The sequence below is a fragment of the Agelaius phoeniceus genome (assembly GCF_051311805.1).
Source record: "Agelaius phoeniceus isolate bAgePho1 chromosome W unlocalized genomic scaffold, bAgePho1.hap1 SUPER_W_unloc_2, whole genome shotgun sequence".
Classification (NCBI taxonomy): Eukaryota; Metazoa; Chordata; class Aves; order Passeriformes; family Icteridae; genus Agelaius; species Agelaius phoeniceus.
Window position 1 is genome coordinate 874240 of NW_027509867.1, and position 22852 is coordinate 897091.

Genomic DNA, 22852 nt, shown 5'->3' on the forward strand with positions numbered 1-22852 from the left:
CCAGTGGCCAGAGCAGCCTGGCCTGAGCAGAGCTGTGGGGCCAGAGCCGGCTGGGCTGGGCTGGGCTCAGAGAGGCCCTTGGTGCTGCCCAGAGCTCAGGGCAGCTGGCAGAGCTTGCAGGGAGCTGGGCTGGGCTCCAAGAGCCTGGCCCAGAAACCATCAGTGTCCATCTCAGCCTGGCTGAGCGTGCAGGGGCAGGACTCAGGCCAGGCCTTGTGGGGCAGGGCCAGCACCTGTGCAAGGCATTGCAAACAGGCAAGTGGCCCAGAGAGGAGGCTGCTCTGTGCCCTTGGTGGCATGGACAGAGCAGGGAGGGGGCCCAGGACATTTGTCAGCGCCAACCTCTGTGCCCATGCGTTGGCAGCCCTGGCTGCTGAGCCCAGCTTTGGCCTGGGCTGAGTTTGGCTGTGGCCCAGCTCCATCCTCCTGCGGGACTCAGGGCCTGTTCCCGGCCATGGCCAGCCCTGGCTGCCTCTCTGCTGGCCCAGAGGCTGGCAGAGCCCGGGGCAGGGCTGTCTGTGCAGCCCCACAGGTGCCACGGGCTCTGCAGGAGCTGGCAGAGGCTGCCCAGCAGGGAGGCCATGGGGCACAGAGCCCCAAGGCTGCTGTGGGCACCATGGCACAGGGGCCGTTCCCAGCCGCAATGCTCCTGGCCTGGGCTGGGCCTGCACAGGGGCTGGGCCACCATGGCTGGGCCAGCACAGGGCCACAAAGGGGCCACGCAGCCGCTCACGGGGCTGACAGCAAGGCCAGGCACACACAAGCAATTGCTGAGCATGGCCTGCGCTGGCCAGGCCTGACTGTGCCAAAGGCAGAGCTCAGCTGCCCTTGGCGACTGCAGCAACACTCCAGAGCCCAAAGAGCCTCCATGGCTGGGCTGGAGACCAAGGCTGCAGCAGGGAAATGCAGGGCTGCTGCGGGATAGGGAGGGCATTGAATTCCAGCACACACCTCAGCTCTCTGATGATCCCGGCACCATGCTGGGCCCTGTTTCAGACTGGAGCAGAGCAGATGTTGATGGGACAGGAGCCCTGTGGGGCTGTCAGGGACCTGCAGCTTGCAAGGTGCTCTGCTCTCCCTCAGGTGCTCTTGGAGAGATCCAATCCCAGCTGGGCACCTCAGGGCACAAGTGGTGCTGCCTGTTCATGGGCACACAGCTGATGTCTGCCTGGAAAGGGGCACAGTTGTTAACACCTGTTAGTTTCCTAATATACCAGAAAATCTTTGTTATCTAGGTAATCTGAGTTCTTTTTAGAAATGGCAAAGTTTTCCCATCATGAACAGGAATTTTCTGGATCTACTGGATTGTTCTTCTAATTGCAGGAGAAGAATTACTGGTCTTTCCATCTAATTGTGTCACCAATATTCAGTCTAATTTTTAAACTCCTTTTTTTTATCAGGTGTTTTTAGCTCTCCTCTTGAAATGGCCATGTCTAAGTGGCCATCTCTTCACTAGACCAGCTGGATCTATGTCCTTTCCATTGCTCCCAGATTTCGTCCTCCAGATGCTCTCTGTCATTTAAGTGCCTCTCAACTGACTGCTTTCATGCTTTAAGCTCCAGAAAGTTGCCCAGTCTTTCTGATGTTAAAATAAATGCCATATTAGTCAACATCTTAATTGTGTTTATATCAATCACAAAATTATGTTTTCTTATGTCCTTGTCTAGAACTTTTCCTTTTTGGAAATCCCTTGGGGACCTGGATATGTCAGATGCTGCTGGGACATCCCAGAGAGCTGAGGGAAGAGCTGTGATGGTTATTAAATTGTTCAAATGTTCAACATGTGTTTGTTGGCAAGAAACCTTTCTGTGCCTCTGAGTGTCACCAGGCCCTGGGCCCAAAGGACACAAACCTGATGAGTTGTGGTTCCCACTGCAGGGGCTGCACTTGGACCTTGGCTCTGCACAGGAGAGCTCTTCATCCCCTTTCTCTCTTTTCCTCCCTCTGGGCATGGAGGGAGCTCCTGACTTCAGCCTGTGACTCGTGTGTGCAAAGAGCAAATCTGGGCAGAATCGGGGCAGGGAGGGTTTGGGGGGACCTTGGGATCTGTGCTGGGCACAGAAGGTGTTTTCCATTGCTCTGAGACTGTCTGCTGTGCAAAGTGGATTTAATATCCAGCAGAGGAATGACTTTGGCATTTGATGGAGCTGTGCCTTCCCTTGGCTTTGTTGGCTGAAAAGAAATGAACATCCCTCTGTGTCTCGAGCAGCTCCTTCTCCAAGGAAAGCAGGTGGGAGTTGGAGCCAAGGAGCTGAAAGCTGCAGGTGCAGCCTGGGCTGGAGGGAGCTGAGATTTGCACAAGGCTGCTCTGAGTGCCAGGGCTTGGATGGGGGAAATGATGGGGTGCGGGTAGGGACAGAGTCTGATTGATTGTCAGCCATGAAGGGTCTTGATTTTCATATCTATTTCAACTGCATGAGGAGGTACTTGGATTCAGTGTCAATCAGAGATTGCTATAAACAGGGGAAAAAAACCAAAACTAAACAGGACCTAAAAAATGTTTTCTCACTGTCTTTTTAAATAGAATATATTCAGTTGAATGCACTTCTGAAATCTCTCTTATTAACCACACAAGATTTGGAAACTGAAATCTCATTATTCCCAGAGGCTTGGCCTGTTAAGGTGCTCTGAATGTTAATGAGCCCTGGGACACTGAATTCCTGCACTGAAGAGCACAAGGCTGAACAAGCCCCTGGAGCAGTACTTGCATTCAGTGTCACTTCGAGATTTCACATATCAATGAATTAAGAGGAAAAAAAAAACCTAAACAGGACTTAAAAAATCTTTTCTCGCTGTCTTTTTAAATATATTGCATTCACTTTGGATAGACTACTGAGATCTGTCTAATTACCCACAAATGATTTGAAAATTAAAATCAAATGATTCCCAGAGGCTTGGCTTGTTCAGGTGTTCTGAATGTCAATGAGCCCAGGGACACTGAATTCCTGCACTGAAGAGCTGAAGGCTGAACAAGCCTCTGGAGCAGGGAAATTCAGCAGCAGCCTCCAAGTTGCTGAGGATGTCAGCAGCCCCCAGTGAGGCCATCCCTGCCCAGAGACCGTGGGGGAATGGGCAGACAAGGAGAGCGTCCCTGGGGCTGGGGCAGCACAACTCAGAGGCACCAGGGGCTCCAGCTGGGCAATGGAGTGTGGGATGTGGCTGGGAAAGCCCTGCCTGGGCTGGGCCAAGCAGCACACACAAGCCCTGACTCCCATCCCTAAAACAATTCTCTCAAGGAGACATTTGAAAGGAATTACAATTGTTTGTGTCCTCTGAGTTAGGTGCACTGGATAAATACCAGTACAAGAGATTCTAGGAGCTCAAAGCAACCAAACAGCCTTCCCTGGGAAGTTCAGAAAATCAGAGAAACTTTGGCAAAAGATTTATTATGATATTGTAGTGGTTTTGGTTTGTCAATTTAAGATTTTTCTATTATTGAGATTTCTTAATTAATGGATTGATGAATATGGGGGGTTTTAGCGTCAGTAATTATTTATCTATTTATTTTATTGTGAGATTGTAATATAAGAATAGTAAAGTAGGCCTAAGATTTTAAAAGGGTATATAGAAAATTTTATTTAAAATAAATTTATAAAGAAAAAATGTAGTAGGAATTAAATAATTTATTTAGAACACTTTTTTTTCTTTACAACTTTTTCTTTTTACTGACAATGTAAAGAATGTAAACTTAAAATTTCTAGTTAGTTTACTATTTATAGAATTGTTTTTCTTTAGTTTACTTAGGGAGAGAAGTTTTTCTTGTTAAGGTTGTGGAGATATTTTACAAGAGGAAAAAATATACTTTTTTGTGGCTCTTAATTTTGCCATGGATAACACCTGTCTGGGAACTTTGTTCTTGTGAAGTTGTTTTTATTGCTACAAGCTTTTTCACAGCTTGCTGATGGGCCATGTTGACTTATGAGGTATTGTTTTAAAGATGACTTATTTAAAGGTATAAGTTTTTATTATTTACTTTTAAAATTATTTTTATCTCTGGGAATAGAGATCTTCTCTTGGAGATACTGGATTACTTTTTTTTTTCCCTGTTTAAGCATTTTATGAAATTAAAGTATTTTTAACATTTGTTTATTTTAGTATGGAGGTTTTTCTTTGATAATAATTTGAATTTTTAAAAATATTATTTTGTGTTATAAAGAAAAAGAGTTTTTTCTTTATAGTTTACAAGAGGATTTTAGTTTTAAGAGTAAAGTATTTTTTATTTTTTTTTTTTTTTTAGGATTTAATCTCTTCTTTACTTACTTTGATGGTTTTATATTGGTTTCTTACAAGCTTGTATTTTGTTTTTTTTTTTCTTTTACTCATGGGAGGATTGAAGTATTGAAAGAGTAAACACCTGACCTGCTGGCAACGTGTGGTGGAAGTTGTGGTTGGGTTGTGTTAGGATTGGTTTTATGGTTGGTTTTAGGGTTTTTTGTGTTTTAGTTGTAGGGTTATTTTGTGTGGGTTGTAGATTGTAGGGGTTTTGGTTTTAGTTGTGTTGGGGGAAGGGGACTTGATGGTGAGATTTTAATAGCTGTGGCTGGCTTTGTTCTGGTTGGGGTTTTGTAGCCTCTTTTGTTTTCCTGTTTGGGAGTTGTTGGGGTTTGGTTTGGTCAGAATGGGGCTGATGCGGGGTGGGGGGGAAGCCTGGGGAGGGGGGAAGGGGCTGAGCCCATGGCAGGGTTGCTTGGTTTGGTTTGGTTTGGTTTGGTTTGGTTTGGTTGAGGTGGGGGCTGGGACCCGCTGCTTCTTTGTTGACTGGAAAGAAAGAGGAGGTTCCTGGGTTTTTTCATCTTTAACATTTGTGTTTCACAGAGGCGTGTTCAGTATCTTAGTGGTTTAACAGATTGTCAGTGACACAAAAAGTTTTGTATTACTTTTTAAAATTCTTCTCATGTCAAACTACGACAGATACCCAGTCAACAAAAAACACTTTTCAAAACATTGACTTGGCCCATCCAACTTCACAAACTCTAAGCTTGTTCAATAGAATGTTAATCAAAATTTGCAGGAGCACAGAAACAGAAGAAGACACAGAAAGAGATAAAAGACAAAAAAGATGCAGAGAAGCACACACACAGCTACCAACTCCTGGATTCCAGCACTGTTCAGATGGAAATTCCAAGAGGATGCAGGGTCAAGATGTGTGCTTGCCTTGTGGTCAGCCTTCAGTACACCTTGGTCTCCCTGGGCTCTTCCCCCAGGTGGGGCTTGGGCTCATTTGGTCCCTCAGGAGCTGGGCTGGGGCTGCAGAGGTGGCTGTGGAGCATTGCCTGTGCTGTGCCAGGGACTGGCAGCCACTGCTGGGCTGGGATAGAGGCTCTGGGGGGATTGGGGTTCCAGGGCAGGGCAGGGCTGGACCTTCCACTTCCTCCCCCACACACATGAAATGTTTCCAGCCAGCAATCTCCTCCAGTCTGTCACAACAGGGAATGTTGGAGGTTGAACCCCAATTCTGGCCATGGGCACCTGGCCGAGAAGGACAGTTCCTTTCCATAGGAAGGAAAGCCCAGAGCCTCAGTGTTTGGAAGGCAGGTGAGAGCCTCACCAGGCCAAGGCTATCCAGACTTGTCAGGAATGGCAGATTTTGTCTGGGAGCAGTCTTTGGATATAGGGAATTTTGGAGGTGGAATCCCCATCTTGGTCATGGGTTCCTGGAGAAGCAGGACAGTTCTTTCCCATAGGAAGGAGAGCATGGAGTCTTCCCCAGTGTTTTGGGGACACATGAGAGGTGACCCTTGTGAAACCATTGCCAGCCAGTCTTGTTCTGGCAATATTCCTATTGGAACAATCCCTGGATATAAGGAAATTTGGAGGTGAAATCCCAATTCTGGTCATGGGTGCTGGGAGAAGAAGGACAGTTCTTTTCCATAGGAAGGAAAGTACAGAGCTGTTGTTGTTCTATTTCTAGAGTCACATACAGTTGTTATCAGATTTCTAAAGTCCCATACCTCCTTGGTGTGTTCTCACAGCTGCAGATCTTCACAGCACAGGCTCCTTTTTTCTGCATGTTGCTCTTTCTTAGTTCAGGGCTCCTTCAAGGCCCTCCCTAACTGGCTAACCCACCCCTTTTATCCCAGTTAACTTCATTAGCCATAGCTGCGGCCCAATGAAGGACATCGCAGCTGCAGCCCATCAAGGACAACCGGGACCTACCGGGGCAAAGCCTCTATACAGATATTCAAGTACAATACTTCTATTTTGCTAGGACTCAAAGGCAACCTCTACTATACAGAGCCCCAGTGTTTCAGCAGCAGATGAGAAGAGACCCTCAACATGCCAAGGTCAGCTGGACCAGTCAGGTGGCCCCTGGGGGGCCAAACAAGCCAGACCTGTTCAGTGTTCCATTGGTTTTTTGGGACCCCATAGTGTCACAATGATGCCTTGGATCCATGAGGCCCCACAGTGCCCTAATGGTGACTTGTTTCCATGGGGTCCCACAGTGTCACAATGGCCCCTAGGTTCCAGAAGGCCCTGCAGTGTTACAATGGTCCCAACAATTCCATGGGGCCTTGCAGTGTCACAATGGACCTTTGGTTCCATGCAGCCCTGCAGTGTCACAAAGGCCTCTTGGTTTGAGGAGGCCCCACAGTATCACAATTGTCCTCTTGGTTCTGCGGGGGCACCCAGTTTCTCAATTGTCTCACTGGTTCCATGAGGTCTCCACAGTGTCACAATGGTCCCTTGGTCTCTCAGGGCCCCACAGTGTCACAATGGTCCCTTGGTTCCATGGGCCCTGTGCTGCTGCATTCCCCCCTCCCGTTCTCAGCCCGCCCTGCCAGCTGAGAAATGCTCCTTGGGGCTCGGCCTTGGCCAACAGCCCCTGGGCTCAGCTCCTCTGCAGCTCATCACAAACACTGTCTGCTCCAGGCACTGCTGCTGCCCAACCAGCTCCTGCTTTCTGGAGGAGCAGCCCTGGGAACTGGTTTTGTTCCCTCCGTGGCACAACATCCCTGTTCTCACCCTGCCAAAGAAAGCTGTTGGTGCCAAGTGTGGCCAGGATGAGCCATTGCTGGCACTGAAGCCCCTCTCTTGGGGCCCTGCAAACAGCGCTCCAAAAGGAGCCCTTGGAGCTCTCCTGGGCCAGCGACTCCCTCTGAGTGGGGCCTCTCCCAGCCGGGAACTCTCCCGTTTGCTGCACTCGGGGATCCCCAACAACGACGGAGCCTGGGCCGATCCCCCCACTCCTCCACGCTCAACCCTTCACCCTCTGGGGAGATGCCAAAGGATCCACAGGGAGCATTTCCTGCCCCCAGGGGAATTTCTCCCAGGTGCCTTGCACTGACTCTTTGTGTCTGTGTGCACACAGGAGTGCCTGTGCTTGGGAAATGTGGCAGAAATGCTGCTCTCTGAGGGCTTTGAGTGCCTTGGATAGCTGAGTCAGTCAGGCCTGTAGGTAAGGTTAAATCACAAGCTCTAAGTAAAGTTAAATGTTTCTAAGAGTTGTTCTTCTGGTAAGTTATTTAGTATAAGTCATAAGCGGAGTTAAATACAGTTAAATGTTATTCCTCTGTTAAATTGCAAAGTCATAGGTTATAATTTAGGTTAAATACTGTTAAGTGCTGTTCTTTTGCTTAATTGTGAAGTTGAAGGTATCAGTTAAGGTTATGTTAAGTCCTATTAAGTTTTAGCTCTGTTAAGCTTTTGGGCCAGATTTCTTTTACCCTCACTGTCCTTGTGTCTCATAAACACAGGGACAATTCTCAGTTCACTTCTGGTTTGATTGTCTGGATTTTATTTGGTTTTGCTGTTGCTTTGTTTCCTTGGTGTGCCTGAAGTGTCCACTCAGGAGAACAGTGACTCTTGCCAAGGAACTTTGTGCTGCTGTTGCTTAATATTCAATCTGGTTTTTGCTGATCCCTTGCTGGGGATTTTTTCAGCGCTCTCAAGGCCTCGTTGGTAGCAGGGTGAAGGAGCCCTGGCCCAGGCTCTGGCCCTGGGGGACACGGGGACGCTGCCGGGGGGTCCCTGTCCCCCTGTGCCACCCCCAGGGCCCTGGCCCCCCGTCCCCGTGTCAGGCTCTGGGGTCGATCTCGTGGAACATCCTCTGGGGGAGGCTGCGGCGCCGGGGGCGGGGGGACCCGGGGGGACAGGGGACCCCGCTGTGCACGAGCAGGGTTGGACTGCTCTGGGGGGAACTGTGAGGGGGGCCGGGGCAGAGTGACCTCCCCAGTGACCTCACACAGCCCCTGGGATGTGACAGCTCCTGTGATGTCACACAGTCCCCGTGATGTCACACAGTCCCTGTGATGTCACATTGACTCCTATGATGTCGCACAGTCACCTGTGATGTCACACACTCTTCTGTGATGTTACACAGCTGCTCTGTGATGTCACAGAAGACTCTGATATCAAAGAGTCACACTGTCATGTCACCATTTGTTCTGTGATGTCACAGCCTGCTCTATTATGTTACACAGCCACCCCATGATGTCACAACCCACTCCCTCATGTCACAGAGCCACCCTCTATGATGGCAGAGTCTGCTCTATGGCCTCACACTATGATGTCACAGACAGCTGTGTGAAGTCACAACCCCCTCAGTGATGTCACAAAGCCCTCTCTGTGATGTCATACTGCTACTCTGTAATGTCGCAGCACACACTTTGACCTCACAGCCTGCTCCATGATGTCATACAGCCATGCCATGATGTCACAGCCTGCTCTGTGATGTCACACTGTTCCCTCTATGATGTTGTAGCTGCTCAGTGACCTCTCACAACAAACTCTGTGATGTCATAGCCCAATCTGTGCCCTCACACAGCCCACTCTGTGCTGTCACACAGCCCCTTGCTGACATCCCAGCTGCTCTGTGCCTCCATGACCCAGCCACAGAGGAGCTGCTGTGACACAGCCCCCTCTGGGACATGCCACAGCCCCTGCCAGTGCTGAGCCCCTGGGAGCTCTGTCTGTGCCCTGCTGGTGTCCCTGAGGGGCCCTGGCAGTGCCCCAGCCCTGCTGGGCTGTGCACAGGAGCTGCTCCTGGTCAGAGCTGTCTCTCTGCAGCTCTGCTGCCCTTGCCAGGAGCTGCCTCTGGGCCAGGAGCCTGGCCCAGCTCAGCAGCACAGACACAGCACAAGGGCTTTAATGACCCTCTGGGGTTTTGGTGCTCTTTGCATCAGACTCAGTCCCTCAGAGTGTGCTCAAAGAACTTCTCAGGGACTCAAAAAGAAAGAGAAACACTGAAGTTTCTCATACTTTAAACTTTAAATAGAACCTTCTGAGGGAAAGGACTGAGAATGTGTCCTCTGTGATGTCACAGCCTGCTCTATTATGTTACACAGCCACCCGGTGATATCACCATGTCAACCTCTACCAGGTTCCAGGTAGAGCAGAACACTGGAGGCAGTGATAACAGCTGGGGACAAGCAAGGCAAAAGTGTCTCTGGTGCTGAGCAAACCTGCGCCTCTGTCCCTGCAGGCTGTGGGCATCCCCCGGCTGCCCCACCTGGCTGGCCCCTTCCTTTGCTGACAGCTCTGCCTCCTGCCTGCCTCTGCCTTCCCACACAAAGCCTTGGGCTGCTCCAGGCTCCTGCTGGGGGATGTGCTGCACCACAGCCCTGCCCTGGCAGGGAAATTCTTTTCTCCTGGTGTTCACTCTGGGCCTCCCCAGCTGCCCTTGGTGCTATTATGTTTTCTTCAGGCTCATTCCCACTAGGAAGAAAAGCTCCAACGTCTCTGAAACCACCCTTCCATCCCTCCCAGGCTATTCCTGTTCTGTCCTCAGTGTCCAAACAACTGACCCCAGAGCCCTCAGCCTCTCTCTCCTGCTTTTGAGATAAGGCCTCCAAATCCCTTCTTGGGAGATTTTTGTGTCCTCTCCAAGGTCTGTGAAAATGGAAAAATAGTGATCAAAGTTATTTTCTCCCAAATCTTGCCATGACAGAAAAACAGTCAATATCTCTAAACTGAATGAGGGTGGATTTACATTAGTTAGAAGGAGGAAATATTTTAGAATGATGACAGTGGCACAAAACTGCAGCTGTTTTTTTCAGAGAAGTGGATTCCCCATCCCAGGAATTGTCCAAGATCAGGAGCTTTGTGCAGCCTGACTCAGTGAAACCCTCTCATCCCCAGTGACAGAATTCCTGCAGTGTGGGTTCTCTGCTCTGCTGGGTGCCCTCACAACGCTTCTGGCCAGAATGTCTGCTGAGGGCAGCCAGGCTGCTGCAGGGGCAGTGCCCTCACAGCCATCACCATGGCAGCCCTGTCCCCTGGGCCTGGCTCTGCCCTTTCCTCTGCCCCTGCCTTGGCTCTGCTGGCATGAAGAGTTTTGTCATTGATATCTTGTCCCCAGGGTGCTGGGGCAAATGACTTCCCAGTCAGGCTCCTGGAGCAGAAGTGGCTTTTCAGAGGCCAGCCAGGAATGAGCCCTGAGGCTGCAGCTCTGCAGTGGTGGCCACCAGGCCGGGCTGCCAAGGGAGGCTTCTGGCCATGGCCTGCAAGCAGCTGCTGCTGCCAAGGTGCCTTTGGTGCCTCAGGCTCTCCCTGGCACAGCTCCCAGCATGGCACTCTGCCCTTGTGCCTGAGGCCTTCCCTGTGCTGGGGCTGGCCTGGGGCTTTTCCTGCAGCGGGACCTGCCCTGCTGATGGCACAGGAAAGGCAGTTCCTGCTGGAGCAGGAGGCTCTGCCTGCAATGGCCTCCAACAACTCCAGCAAGGCCCTGTTGACTTCAAAATTGCTGCCTACAGTACTATATTCTAATAATTGGTATAGCTTCTGTACTGTGGAGTAAATGACTCTGGTTAAGATCTTTCTGTCTGATCATGATCAGAATCAATCAGAGCTGTATTTATATAAATTTATCGATCATTAGTCCTGTGGGAAAATTGGGTTAAAGTTCAATGCCACCTGTCCAATCGTTTACACATAAACCTTTGACAAATTCCGGAGCTGGGACTGGAATAGCCGTTCCCAGTCTCTGCTCTTAGGAGGAATTTAGAAATCGAGGGGCCCTGCAGGAGTTTGAGGATCCATGGTGGGTGTTGGGTGTCATTCCTCCATCTCACATCTCAGCATGAGTTTCTCCAATAAAGAAACAAAGCTTTTGCCTGAAGCTCCCACTGTGCCCATGACAGGAACCCCTGTGAGTGTCTGGGACATCCCGGCTCTTTGGCAGCCTGGGGACTCCTGGGATGTCACCGTGGAGCCCCCGTGAGTGCCTGTGACAGATGGGTGCCTTTGCAGCCCAAGGTGCCCTGGGATGTCACCATGGAATGGCTGTGACAGCCTCTGACCACAGGGCTCTTTACCATCCCCAGAAAGCCCTGGGAGGTCTCCATGGAGCCCCTGTCTCTGTGTGTGACATTCCAGCTCTGGAACAGCCTGGAGACTCTTGGAAATCCCCATGAGGGAAAGTACCCTCTTAGGCCTGTGACAAATCTGATCCTTAGCAGGAAACCATCACCAGCTCACTGTTGCTATGGTCAGTTTCCATGGCAACCATCACCAGCCCCCTGTTGCTATGCTCAGTCCCTTGGCAGCTCCATGGAGACCCCATGCCAGGGGTGGTTGCCATGGACACCAGCTCAGGCCTGCAGCCAGAGCCCGTTGCCATGGCAACCATTGGCAGCCCCATCCCCAGGCTGATGGGATCCCAGAAGCACAGAATTGGCTGAGCTGGGAGGGACCCATCAGGATCCTCCAGTCCAACTGCTGGCCCTGCACAGGACACCCCAACAATGCCAGCCTGGGCCTGGCAGCGCTGGCCAAATGCTGCTGCAGCTCAGAGAGCCCTGGAGCTGGGACCCTTCCCTGGGAAGCCTGGCCAGGGCCCCAGCAGCCTCTGGGCAAAAACCTTTTCCTGACATCCAACCTGAGCCTGCCCCGACTCAGCTGCAGCCGCTCCCTCCACTCCTGTCCCTGGGCACCAGAGGGAAGAGGTTCCCACAGCCCCAGCCAGGGACCCGCTCCCAAGGCTGCTGCCATGGCCACCAGGGCTGGCACCAGCTGGGATGCTCGCTTTCCACGGGCCGGGCTTCAGGAATGGGATTCTCCAATTTCCTGCTGCCGCTAAAACCGCGCTGCCCTCGCTGCCCTCCCGCCTGCCATGGAAAGCACAAAAGGCAAAGATCCTGGGCTGGGAGAAGAACATTTATTGGAACAGCAACAGCTCCTGGCAATGACCTGAGGTGGGAGTGAATGTAATGACAGGGCCATGGCCAGACACTCACGTTCCTCCATCCCACATCATGTCATTGGCAGGGGCAGGAAAAGGTGCAGGTGACTTGCTAGCATGGATCACAGGGAACATGGATCACCAGGGCTCTTCCCAATGTGGGTTCTCCCATGGGGAATGAAGCTGGAGCAGTGCACGAAGCTGTTCCTGCAATCGAGGCATTTGCAGGCCTTTCCTTACTGGTCCCTCTGTTGGTGTTTTGCCTAATGAGAGCTGCTGGTGAAGCTCTTCCCACACTGGGGACACTCGTAGGGCCTCTCCCCAGTGTGGATGCGCCGGTGGGTGACGAGGGTGGAGTTGTGCTTGAAGCCCTTCCCGCAGTCAGGGCAAAAGAAGGGCCTCTCCTTGGTGTGAATGTGGTAGGCCAGGGACAGGCGTTTGGAAGATTTCGGGCTGTAACGGAAAATTACAGGAATCCTTCTACCCCCCTCCCCATAGATAAGGATCACCCTTGGAATGTAGCCAGACGTGTAGCCCCCCTAACCTATGCATGCCAGTAACTTTCCACTCCATACTAACCCTAGAAAGTATAGCCAAACCCCTGTCTGACGTAGAGAGACCCCTTAGTCCATAAATACCCTTAAGACCCCTCAATAAACGCCTTTAACCGTCCACCACATTGGTGTCAGCGTCCGTTATTGGCCACAAGGGATCCCACAAAGGAGATCGAAGTGCTGGACCCCTGAAACCAGGTCACCGTGGCCTTCACAAGAAGGCAACATAGTGGTGCCGAAACCCGGGATCGGGACGAAGCGACGAGTCCGGGCGACGGGAGTACTCCTGGCCAGGGGACAGCACTCAACGCCGGAACGGCCATAGCGAAGAAGGGGGACGCCCCAGAGACCCGCGATTCGTATGGAAGCGATAGCGAAGGTCGTAAGTTTGATACATATGCAATGGGGAATCAAATGTGAACTCAGGAATTTTAATCTCGCTTTGACGAGACTCCTAGAGATTGGGGTCATTTCTCGACCCATAGATATATTACACCCTGGGGTGTGGCAGAAATGTACTGTCGCGCTAGCAGAGGACACAAAAGCCACAGGCAGCAGCAAAAGCCTGAAAGCGTGGGGGAAGGCAGAAGCCGCCCTACGCAAAGCTTTAGAAGAACAGGAGACGTGGAACGTTGCGCGCTCCTGTTTGTTAATCGCGCCACAGCAGGGGGAGGGGGCGGGAACGCGAAACCCCCCTGGTGGCGACTCGATTGAGAGCGGGGAGACGGGGGGGCCGGGCGCGACCCATCCCTCCTCCAGCCCAAAGCCCCCGGAGCTCTCAGAGCCCCCGGGGGACCCCCTGACCCCTTCAGGGGACCCGCCGGGGCCCAGACCACCTCCGGAGCCCCCCGGGGTGCCCGCGGACCCCTCGCCCAACCCTTCCCCGCCGCTAGCCGACTTAGCGCAAGAAGCGGAGGGACTCGCACGGTCCTTTTGGGAGGGGCTGGCGACAGAAGCCCGAAATATCGAGAGGGCTGGCGCGCGGGCGAGCGGCGGAGGGGATCCGCCGCCCTACCCGTTTGAATATGGCGCGGATGGCCGGGGAGAGGGGTGGAGCCCGCCGCCTCACGGCGGGAAGAACCCAGAACCGCGGCCAGCCGCGAACACGCATGCGCGGGAAACCAGCGCTGAGCCCATGCCCGGCCGAGAGCCGTGGGTCCCAGCAGACGCGCATGCGTGGGGGTGCAACAGAGGGCGGGCACTCACTCGGGAGCCGCGCCCACTGATGCCACCATATATGGGAGAGATCCCTCCCTGCGGGAGGCAGGGCGAGCCCAGGGGGCGGTACCGGCAGCAACATCAGCACCGCCCCCGAGGGGAGGAGCGGGGCCGTAGCCGGACAAAACAGCAGCAGAGACCGGAAGTATATTGGCAGTCGACTTCCGACTCTGAAGGGAGCCACAGCTCCCCAGATCGCTCTACGGAGCCCACCGAGTCCAGCAGCGACTCGGAAGCAGAGAAAACAGAATCAATGCGGTTTCGGACGAAACCAATTAAAACTTTTAACACAACCGGGAACCAGCCCCAATACGAACTCACCGACTGGGGTAAAATCAAAATCGAATGCGCGGAATGGGCATCCGCAGCATCGGTGCATGCCTTCCCGGTGAGAATTACGGGACCCCAGGGGAACCAGCAAAGAACGCATACTCCCGTTAATTCCAAAGACGTTCAAACAATAGTAAAAGCCATTTCAGAAAAAGGAATTAACTCAGGGGTGGTTTCCACTCTCGTGGATGGTTTTTTTAGCAATGATGATTTACTCCCTTTTGATATAGTGCAAATAAGCCGTATGCTTTTTGATGGGGCGGGCTTGATAATATTTAAACAGGAATGGACGGACCAATGTGCAACCATGCTCGCTCAGACGGCGGGGGAAGGGCAGCCACTCCACGGGTCGAGTTTGTCTAGGTTGTTGGGGAAGCACGACGAAGTGGCCACACCCCAGCAACAAGCTGCCCAGCTCCGGATTGAGGAAGTCAGGGCGACTTCCCGGGCGGCCAGAGAAGCTATTCGCGCCGCATCCAGGGTGGTGGCCAGACCGACACCGTGGTCGACCATCAAACAGGGGGAGAGTGAAAGCTTTACACAATTTGTTGACCGCCTTCAGGCTGCCGTGGACTCTTCTAATTTACCCGCTGTCGCAAAAGGCCCGGTGGTAACTGACTGCCTTCGGCAACAATGTAACACCATAACCAAAGATATATTGCGTTCCCTACCAGCCGGGGCCAGCCTGGCTGACATGATTAAGCATGTTGTGAGGGAAGAGCAGCTGACCCCACTTCAGGCAACCGTGCACACCCTAACCAGTGTGATGGCCTGCTTCAAATGTGGTCAGTCAGGTCATGTTGCGGCTAACTGCCCCCAGCCGGCACAGCGTCCCCAGGCAACACCCTCGCCCCAACAGCGCCCCAGAGGGATCTGCTGGAGCTGTGGGAAGAGAGGTCACCTGGCTAGGGACTGCAGATCCCGGCCCCGGGGAAACGGGAGAGGGGGGGGGCGTGCGGGCCATATTCAGCCCCCTCCCGCTCCGGATGCGAGACGGCCCATCTATGTCAACCCACAATGGGGCAGGGGATCCTCATACCCTATGCTCCCACAGGAGACAGTCAGTATTGCACCCTCGCCAGTGATACAATGGCAGAGCTATGCAGTACCACCAACCGTACCCTCACACCCCCCATCATCACAAGCCACGCAAGCGCAACAGGGCCAGCAGGGGACGCCCCAAACCAGGACCCCTGGGTGGCCCTGGCCATGAAAATAGGGAAGGAACCCCCGAGGGTGTGGGGGACATGCCGCCTCTATGGCAGTCAGGACCCCCACACTGTAGGACTTCAGTTTTGGGTAGACACGGGATCAGACTGCACAATTCTCCCTCAGCGACATTGGCCCAGACATTGGCGGTTTAAGGAAGTCCCCCCAGTGAATGGGGTGGGGGGACAAACCCGGGCGTGGAAAAGCACCCAGCTGATGGCTATCACACTTCACACAAACAAGGGACCAGAACAGACAGTAGCAATTTACCCCTACATATTGCAAAACTCTCCACCACTAATAGGAAGGGATGTCCTTGCTATGCTAGGAGTCAAGATTACAAATTTATCATAGGGGCCACTGCTGTACACCCTCAGCTGCCGATCAAATTGACTTGGAAATCATCAGATCCTGTTTGGAGGGAGCAGTGGCCTTTGTCAGAGCCTCGAGTGGCAGCTTTGCTGGAACTGGTCAACCGTGAACTGCAAAAGGGTCACATAGAACCCTCCACCAGTCCATGGAACACCCCTGTGTTTGTAATCCCCAAAAGGTCCGGAGAGGGTTATCGTCTCGCCCACGACCTGAGAGAAGTGAACAAGACGATTCGACCCATGGATCCAGTCCAGGCGCTGCTATGAGAATTGTGAGTTTCTATTTACAGGACATGCTTATCGGCCGTCCCCGGGATGCGTACGTTCCCCTCCCAGAGGAAAGTGACAGTCCACCGAGCCACCGGACAGCACCTGAGAGACCCACACGGGCGAGACCCAAGCAAACGCGGTGTTTCTGCGTGATCATGCTATTGGGGCTTGTCACCGGAGGACAAGCCAGCCCAGACTACTACCCTCATCAGCCCTTCAGGTGGGTCATGCAACACGTTGCTGGTGACAAGGTGCTCAGAGTCATCACCACGCCGAACGCCCCGTCCTTCATGCTTCACATCACCGACCTGTTTCCAGAACAACCAAAGGTAGACCCCCATTCTTCACACGCCACGCACATGTACCTATCTTACTGGTGCCCAGCCTCAAACCCAGGAAAAAGTTATTGCAATCGCCCAGGGTGGGGATACTGTGGACACTGGGGCTGCGAAACAATAGTTACAGACGCCAGGCCGTCAGGACCTGGGTGGGACCCACAAGAGCCCGACAAATTCCTACAGTTCACCTGGGCACCCACAGGCTGCAAAACACCCGTCTTCCTCCAGGGAAGTTTCTATCGAAACCAACATAAAGTCCCCAAATTTCGGAAATGCACTCACTATAACATGACAGTTTTACAGCCGAATCACCCTAGCTGGGCCGTGGGCAAAGCATGGACAGTAGTCCTTCAAGGGTCAGAAAAGTGGGTGAATGTGCGAATTACCAGATTCCCACCGTCAGCACCCAGAGCAGTCGGGCCCAACAAAGTGATCAAAAGCACACAGAAAGGGAAAAATATGACCTACCCCAAACCCTTACCCACAAGGGTTACCGACGTCCTGACCGGCGACGAGGAAGCCTTCCAGATAGGCCAATCAGCCAGTTCAGGCTCGAACCCAATCCTTCGCATGTTAGAAGCTACCTTTTTATCCCTGAATGAATCTAACCCTAACCTAACCGATTCCTGCTGGCTTTGTTACGATGTTAAACCCCCCTTTTACGAAGGAGTCGCTTTAGATACCCCTTTCAGCTATTCCACAGCCGATGCCCCTCGCCAGTGCAGATGGGACACACCCCGCAAAGGAATTACCCTGAGTCAAGTCACAGGTCAGGGCAGATGCTTTGGCAATGCAACCCTAGCTAGGCGGAAAGGCGACATCTGCACCGAAGTAGTCGAGCCCGACAGAAAAAATAATAAGTGGGTAGTCCCATCCGCATCTGGGATGTGGGTTTGCCAGAGATCTGGAGTAAGTCCCTGCGTGTCTCTTGCCAAATTCGATAACTCTAACGACTTTTGTGTTCAAGTTCTGATCATCCCTAGGATCCTGTACCACTCAGACGAAGAGGTGTACCACCTTTCCGAAAATAACAACCGGCTCCACAAGAGAGAAATATTAACAGGTATAACTATCGCAATGCTGCTCGGCCTAGGAGCAGCTGGAACGGCAACAGGTGTCTCAGCCCTAGCAACTCAACACCAAGGACTGTCCCAGCTGCAGATGACCATCGATGAGGACCTGCAGAGGATCGAGAAATCCATTTCCTTCCTAGAAAAGTCAGTCTCTTCACTCTCAGAAGTGGTCCTGCAGAACAGGCGAGGACTGGATCTCCTGTTCATGCAGCAAGGGGGCCTGTGTGCCGCTTTGAAAGAAGAATGCTGTTTCTATGCCGACCACACAGGAGTCGTTAGAGACTCCATGGCAGAACTCCGAAACAGACTGGCTCAGAGACAGAAAGACAGGGAAGCCCAACAGAACTGGTTCGAATCCTGGTTCAACCAATCACCATGGTTAACCACCCTCATCTCTACCCTAATAGGCCCATTGGCAATACTGCTTTTAGCTGTTACCTTCGGGCCATGTCTGCTGAACAAGCTGGTCTCATTCGTTCAGGCCCGCATAGAACGGGCTAACATCCTGTTCCTGGGACAGCCACAATTCCTGTGAATTCAACAGGGAACGCTGCCAGTCACGAGAGACTTGCCTGGCAGAAACTTACTCAGGTTTCCCAAGACCCTTTTCCCTAATCAGATCTCAACTTCCTACCTCATTTTAGTGCCTATGTATAAGACTACCTCGTTCGTTTGTGAAAGAGGGGGGGGAAGTGTGGTAGGCCAGGGACAGGCGCTCGGAAGATTTCGGGCTGTAACGGAAAGTTACAGGAATCCTCCTATCCCCCTCCCCATAGATAAGGATCACCCTTGGAATGTAGCCAGACGTGTAGCCCCCCTAACCTATGCATGCCAGTAACTTTCCACTCCATACTAACCCTAGAAAGTATAGCCAAACCCCTGTCTGACGTAGAGAGACCCCTCAGTCCATAAATACCCTAAAGACCCCTCAATAAAGGCCTTTAACCGTCCACCACATTGGTGTCAGCGTCCGTTATTGGCCACAAGGGATCCCACAAAAGGAGATCGAAGTGCTGGGCCCCTGAAACCAGGTCATCGCGGCCTTCACAAGAAGGCAACACCTGTGCCCCAGCCAAGCCTCTGCCCTCGGCCTGAGAGTTCCTGATATCTAAGAATAGAAGGAAAGACATAGGGGGAGCTTAAAAAGAAAACCCTAGAACTCTTAAACACCAAAGGCTGTCTTGGTGTTCCAGGGCAGGGTATATGGGAAAAGGCTTTGATTTTGGTTACAGGAATCTCCTCTAACTCTTCACTGTCCTTTCTCCATGAACAGGTCGCCATGTGCAGCCCCAGCAAATGTCCAACAGCAGCTCCACCAGGCACTTCCTCCTGCAGGCATTGGCAGACACGTGGCAGCTGCAGCTCCTGCACTTCTGCCTCTTGCTGGGCATCTCCCTGGCTGCCCTCCTGGGCAACGGCCTCATCATCAGCGCCGTAGCCTGCGGCCACCACCTGCACACGCCCATGTTCTTCTTCCTGCTCAACCTGGCCCTCGCTGACCTGGGCTCCATCTGCACCACTGTCCCCAAAGCCATGCACAATTCCCTCTGGGACACCAGCAACATCTCCTACACTGGATGTGCCGCCCAAGTCTTTTTCTTTCTGTTCTTCCTTGGATCAGAGTATTACCTCCTGACCATCATGTGCTACGACCGCTACGTGTCCATCTGCAAACCCCTGCACTATGGGACCCTCCTGGGCAGCAGAGCTTGTGCCCACATGGCAGCAGCTGCCTGGGCCAGTGCCTTTCTCAATGCTCTCATGCACACGGCCAATACATTTTCCCTGCCCCTGTGCCATGGCAATGGCCTGGGCCAGTTCTTCTGTGAAATCCCACAGATCCTCAAACTCTCCTGCTTCAAATCCTACCTCAGGGAACTTGGGCTCATTGCTTTTAGTGTCTGCTTGGTATTTGGTTGTTTTGTGTTCATTGTTTTCTCCTATGTGCAGATCTTCAGGGCCGTGCTGAGGATCCCCTCTGAGCAGGGACGGCACAAAGCCTTTTCCACCTGCCTCCCTCACCTGGCTGTGGTCTCTCTATTTGTCAGCACTGTTATCTTTGCTCACCTGAAGCCCCCCTCCATCTCTTCCCCATCCCTGGATCTGGCAGTCTCTGTTCTGTACTCGGTGGTGACTCCAGCCCTCAACCCTCTCATCTACAGCCTGAGGAACCAGGAGCTCAAGGATGCCCTGAGAAAAATGATGACTTTATCTTTTAAGAAACAGTAAACTCTCTTTTTCTGCTCTATAACCTTAAGAATGTAACTCTTTACAATCTCAGCCTTTTTTTCCTAGTTCTGCAGTTTTTCATTGAGACCTTTTTTTATTATTATACTAGTGTTATAATGTTTTTTATAAAATACTGTAGTCCTCTGCTGAGCATGTCTACATGGACATCTACTTTTCTTGTGTAGCACAAAGACTTTCAGGGGTCTTGTTCCCTGTTCATTTCAATAATATCCAGTGTCTGCCCTGCCTTGTGTGTCCAAGGCATTTCCTCAGCCCTTCTCTGGCTCTGCAGGGGCAGTGCCTGTGAGCTGAGGCTGAGGGAAGGGGCTCCCAGCACAGCAGCACGGCCAGGGACAATGGCCCTGCCTCTTTGCACATCTGCTCCCCCCAGCTCCACACTCCCCTCCCCAGCCCTGCTGTGGGTGCAAGGCCAGAGTGCTCTGGCAGCTTGGTCCCTGTCCTGCTGCATGTCCCTGCTGTGACCCCAGGCAGGGACAGGCCATGGGCACTGCTGGGACACAGCTGGGCTCCAGCACAGCAGCTCCATCAGCAAAGAGCATCTCCTGAGGGCAGGGCAGGGAGGCTTTGCTCCCCTCCAGAGTCACTCTCAGGACTCTCAAGAGGCTCCTTCCTTGTGTTCCTTGCTCTCCCAGGGCTCAGTGGGATGAGATCAGGGTCTCCCTGGGGCCTTCAGGGGACTCAGGTCTGGGTCAGGTTTTGCTGGTTGGTGGCCAGTGCCCATCAGATGCTGAATGGTCTGTGCTGAACCTTCCTGGGGCTCTGCAGCTTGTGCCAGGGATGATGGCAGGGGAATGTTTGTCTGGAGGGCCTTGGGAGCTGCAGGAGAGCACAGGGGACCTGCAGGGACAGAGTGTGCCAGGGACCAGCAGGGAGTGGAGCTCACTGGGCACAGGCCTGGCCAGGGTGGGGTCACCCTGAGATCAAGGCCTGAATGTCTGCTGTGAGCCAGGAGAGCTCTGCAGCCCAGGGACACAGCAGGCACAGGGAAAGGAGTCTGGGCACTGACTCCTCTGCCCCTCAGGGATCTCCCCCAGGAGGATCCAGGGCAGCCCCGAGCCCCTCTGGCAGCCCTGGAACAAGGCAGGCACCTCTGAGCCCCTCCATGGCCCCGCAGAGCCCGTGTGGGAGGGGGTCAGGGCAGGAGCACCCTCAGCTGCCTCTGTGTCCCAGGCTGAGCAGCAGAGCCCAGCAGAGGCAGCCCAGGGCCCCGGGCAGCACAGCCCCCGTGCTCTGCAGAGCAGCAGCCCCAGCTCGGGGCTCTGGGCAGCAGGGCAGGGCTGCAGCAATGGCTGCTTGGGCCAGCACAGACGTGTTCCCCTGGGAAAGGCTCTGGGGGCAGCTGGCATGGGCCAGGAGCAGGGCAGCAGCCCGTGGGGGTGCAGAGGAGCCCTGGCAAGAGGCTGCCCTGTCCCTGGGCCAGCAGGAGCTGCCTGAGGAGCCCCAGGGCCAACTCTGCTGCTGGGCTGGGCAGCGGGGCTGGCCCTGGGGCTGCAGGAGCTGCCCGAGCTGAGCATCTGCTGAGCATCCCAGACACAGAGTGGCTGTCCCTGACCTCCAGGGCCTCCAGTTCCTGCTGCAGGGCCTGACCTGACTCTGCTGCTCTGCGGGGCTGGGGCAGGTGCAGGGAGGGGAAAACAATGGAGCCTTGTCCCCATGAGTCCCCATGAGTCCCCACAGAGTCAGAATGGTATCTGTGGTTTCATGAGCCCCACGGTGTCACAATGGCCCCTTGGTTCCATTGGGCCCCATAGGGTCCCAACGGTACCCTGGTTACAGGAGGCCCTTCAGTGTCACAAGGGCCCCCTTGGTTCTATGGAGCCCACAGGGTCAGTTTTGTCAGTGGGCAGGGTCAGCACCAAACACACAGACACCAACTGAAGGAATTGTGTAATTTATCTAATGTATGTCTGCAAAAAATTACAATAGGAGAGGCTCAGCAAAGCACATAATCGTTAGAAAATAATTACAAAAGCAGAAGCTCAGCAATGCACCCAACCATCCCCACCAAAGATTGCCTGCAGTGATGGAGAAAGATCCAGCCCCGGTTACCCTCAGGCTTTACCATGCCCCAGACCCACACAGCAGCTGGGGAAGCTGTCACAGCCAAGGGCTGCAGAGCCACTCCTGGGCACTGGCAATTCCTGCAGGTGCCTCCAGCCCCAGCTGAGGCTCCAACCCCGCTGGGAGAGGGCCCAGCTCTGACAGTGCTGAATGAACAAACTGACAGCACTGCTAGTGTGGCAACATCTGGTTTCATCCTCTCTTGGGTCCCTCCCAAAGCCTGGCCAGGGCCCCAGGAGGAGCCAAGGGAGGTGACTTTGACCATTCAGACCCAAACAAGGCCAGATGAGGCCTTTTCTGGTTTCCAAATACAAAAAAAAGTAAATCAATATTTCACCAATGAACACATACAGAGATCATATTGCTAATAATGATTCATTGATGAGTGAATACAAATATTACCTTTGGTTGGAAGGTTCATCTGGAGCTCAGCTTTGCCTCAGGGCCTGTTGTTCAGGCCTCAGTCAGGGCCTGGTGAGGCCTCAGTGCTTCACTCAGTGCTTTGACCTACAGATGAACTGCAACCTTCTCAACAATTTCAATAACACAGTTTAAATTTAGGTATTAGGCACAAAGGCATCACCTCTTGTTCTTCAATTAAGTGCTGCTCAAGTTCATTACTCAGAGCTATAATTTTAATTCCTTTTAAAACATGCTTAATTAGTTGCTATTCTCTGTTCTTTATCAAATTCCCCTTTTTTCCTTGAGACTGTGTCTCTTTTTAGAAGAGTCCCAGTACTCCATTTCCAGCACAAGGCGTCACAACAACTCCAACATGGAATCATAACACACCAAGTGCTCACAATGCAATGATTGCAGTGACTGCCACAAATGCATTTCACAGCAGCCTCCAATTTGGGAGCCAATCCCACCATGAGGAATTTTCTTCTTTCTGCCTCTCTTCTACTGATCTTTCTATTGAGGTGATTCCTGATTGATGGACCTCAAACCCAGCACTGATAGACATTCCTGCAACATTCCTGTCCTGGAATAGCCCAGGATCCTCCCTGGCCAGCAAGCAGATAATCCAAGGCCGTGCAGTTCTGCAGAGCCCCATTTG

General features: G+C 52.8%; 1 protein-coding gene across 1 annotated transcript; it reads left to right on the forward strand.

Moving 5' to 3' along the window:
- Positions 1–18777: 18777 nt before the first annotated feature.
- LOC143692553 (olfactory receptor 14J1-like) lies at positions 18778–19710 on the forward strand. The gene has a single exon (XM_077172799.1). It carries the CDS (start codon positions 18778–18780, stop codon positions 19708–19710), a length of 933 nt encoding a protein of 310 aa, XP_077028914.1.
- The last annotated feature ends 3142 nt before the right edge of the window (positions 19711–22852 follow it).

Bases quoted from the DNA above. Each gene is read 5' to 3' on its own strand.
- LOC143692553 (XM_077172799.1), top strand. From the start codon at position 18,778: ATGTCCAACAGCAGCTCCACCAGGCACTTCCTCCTGCAGGCATTGGCA.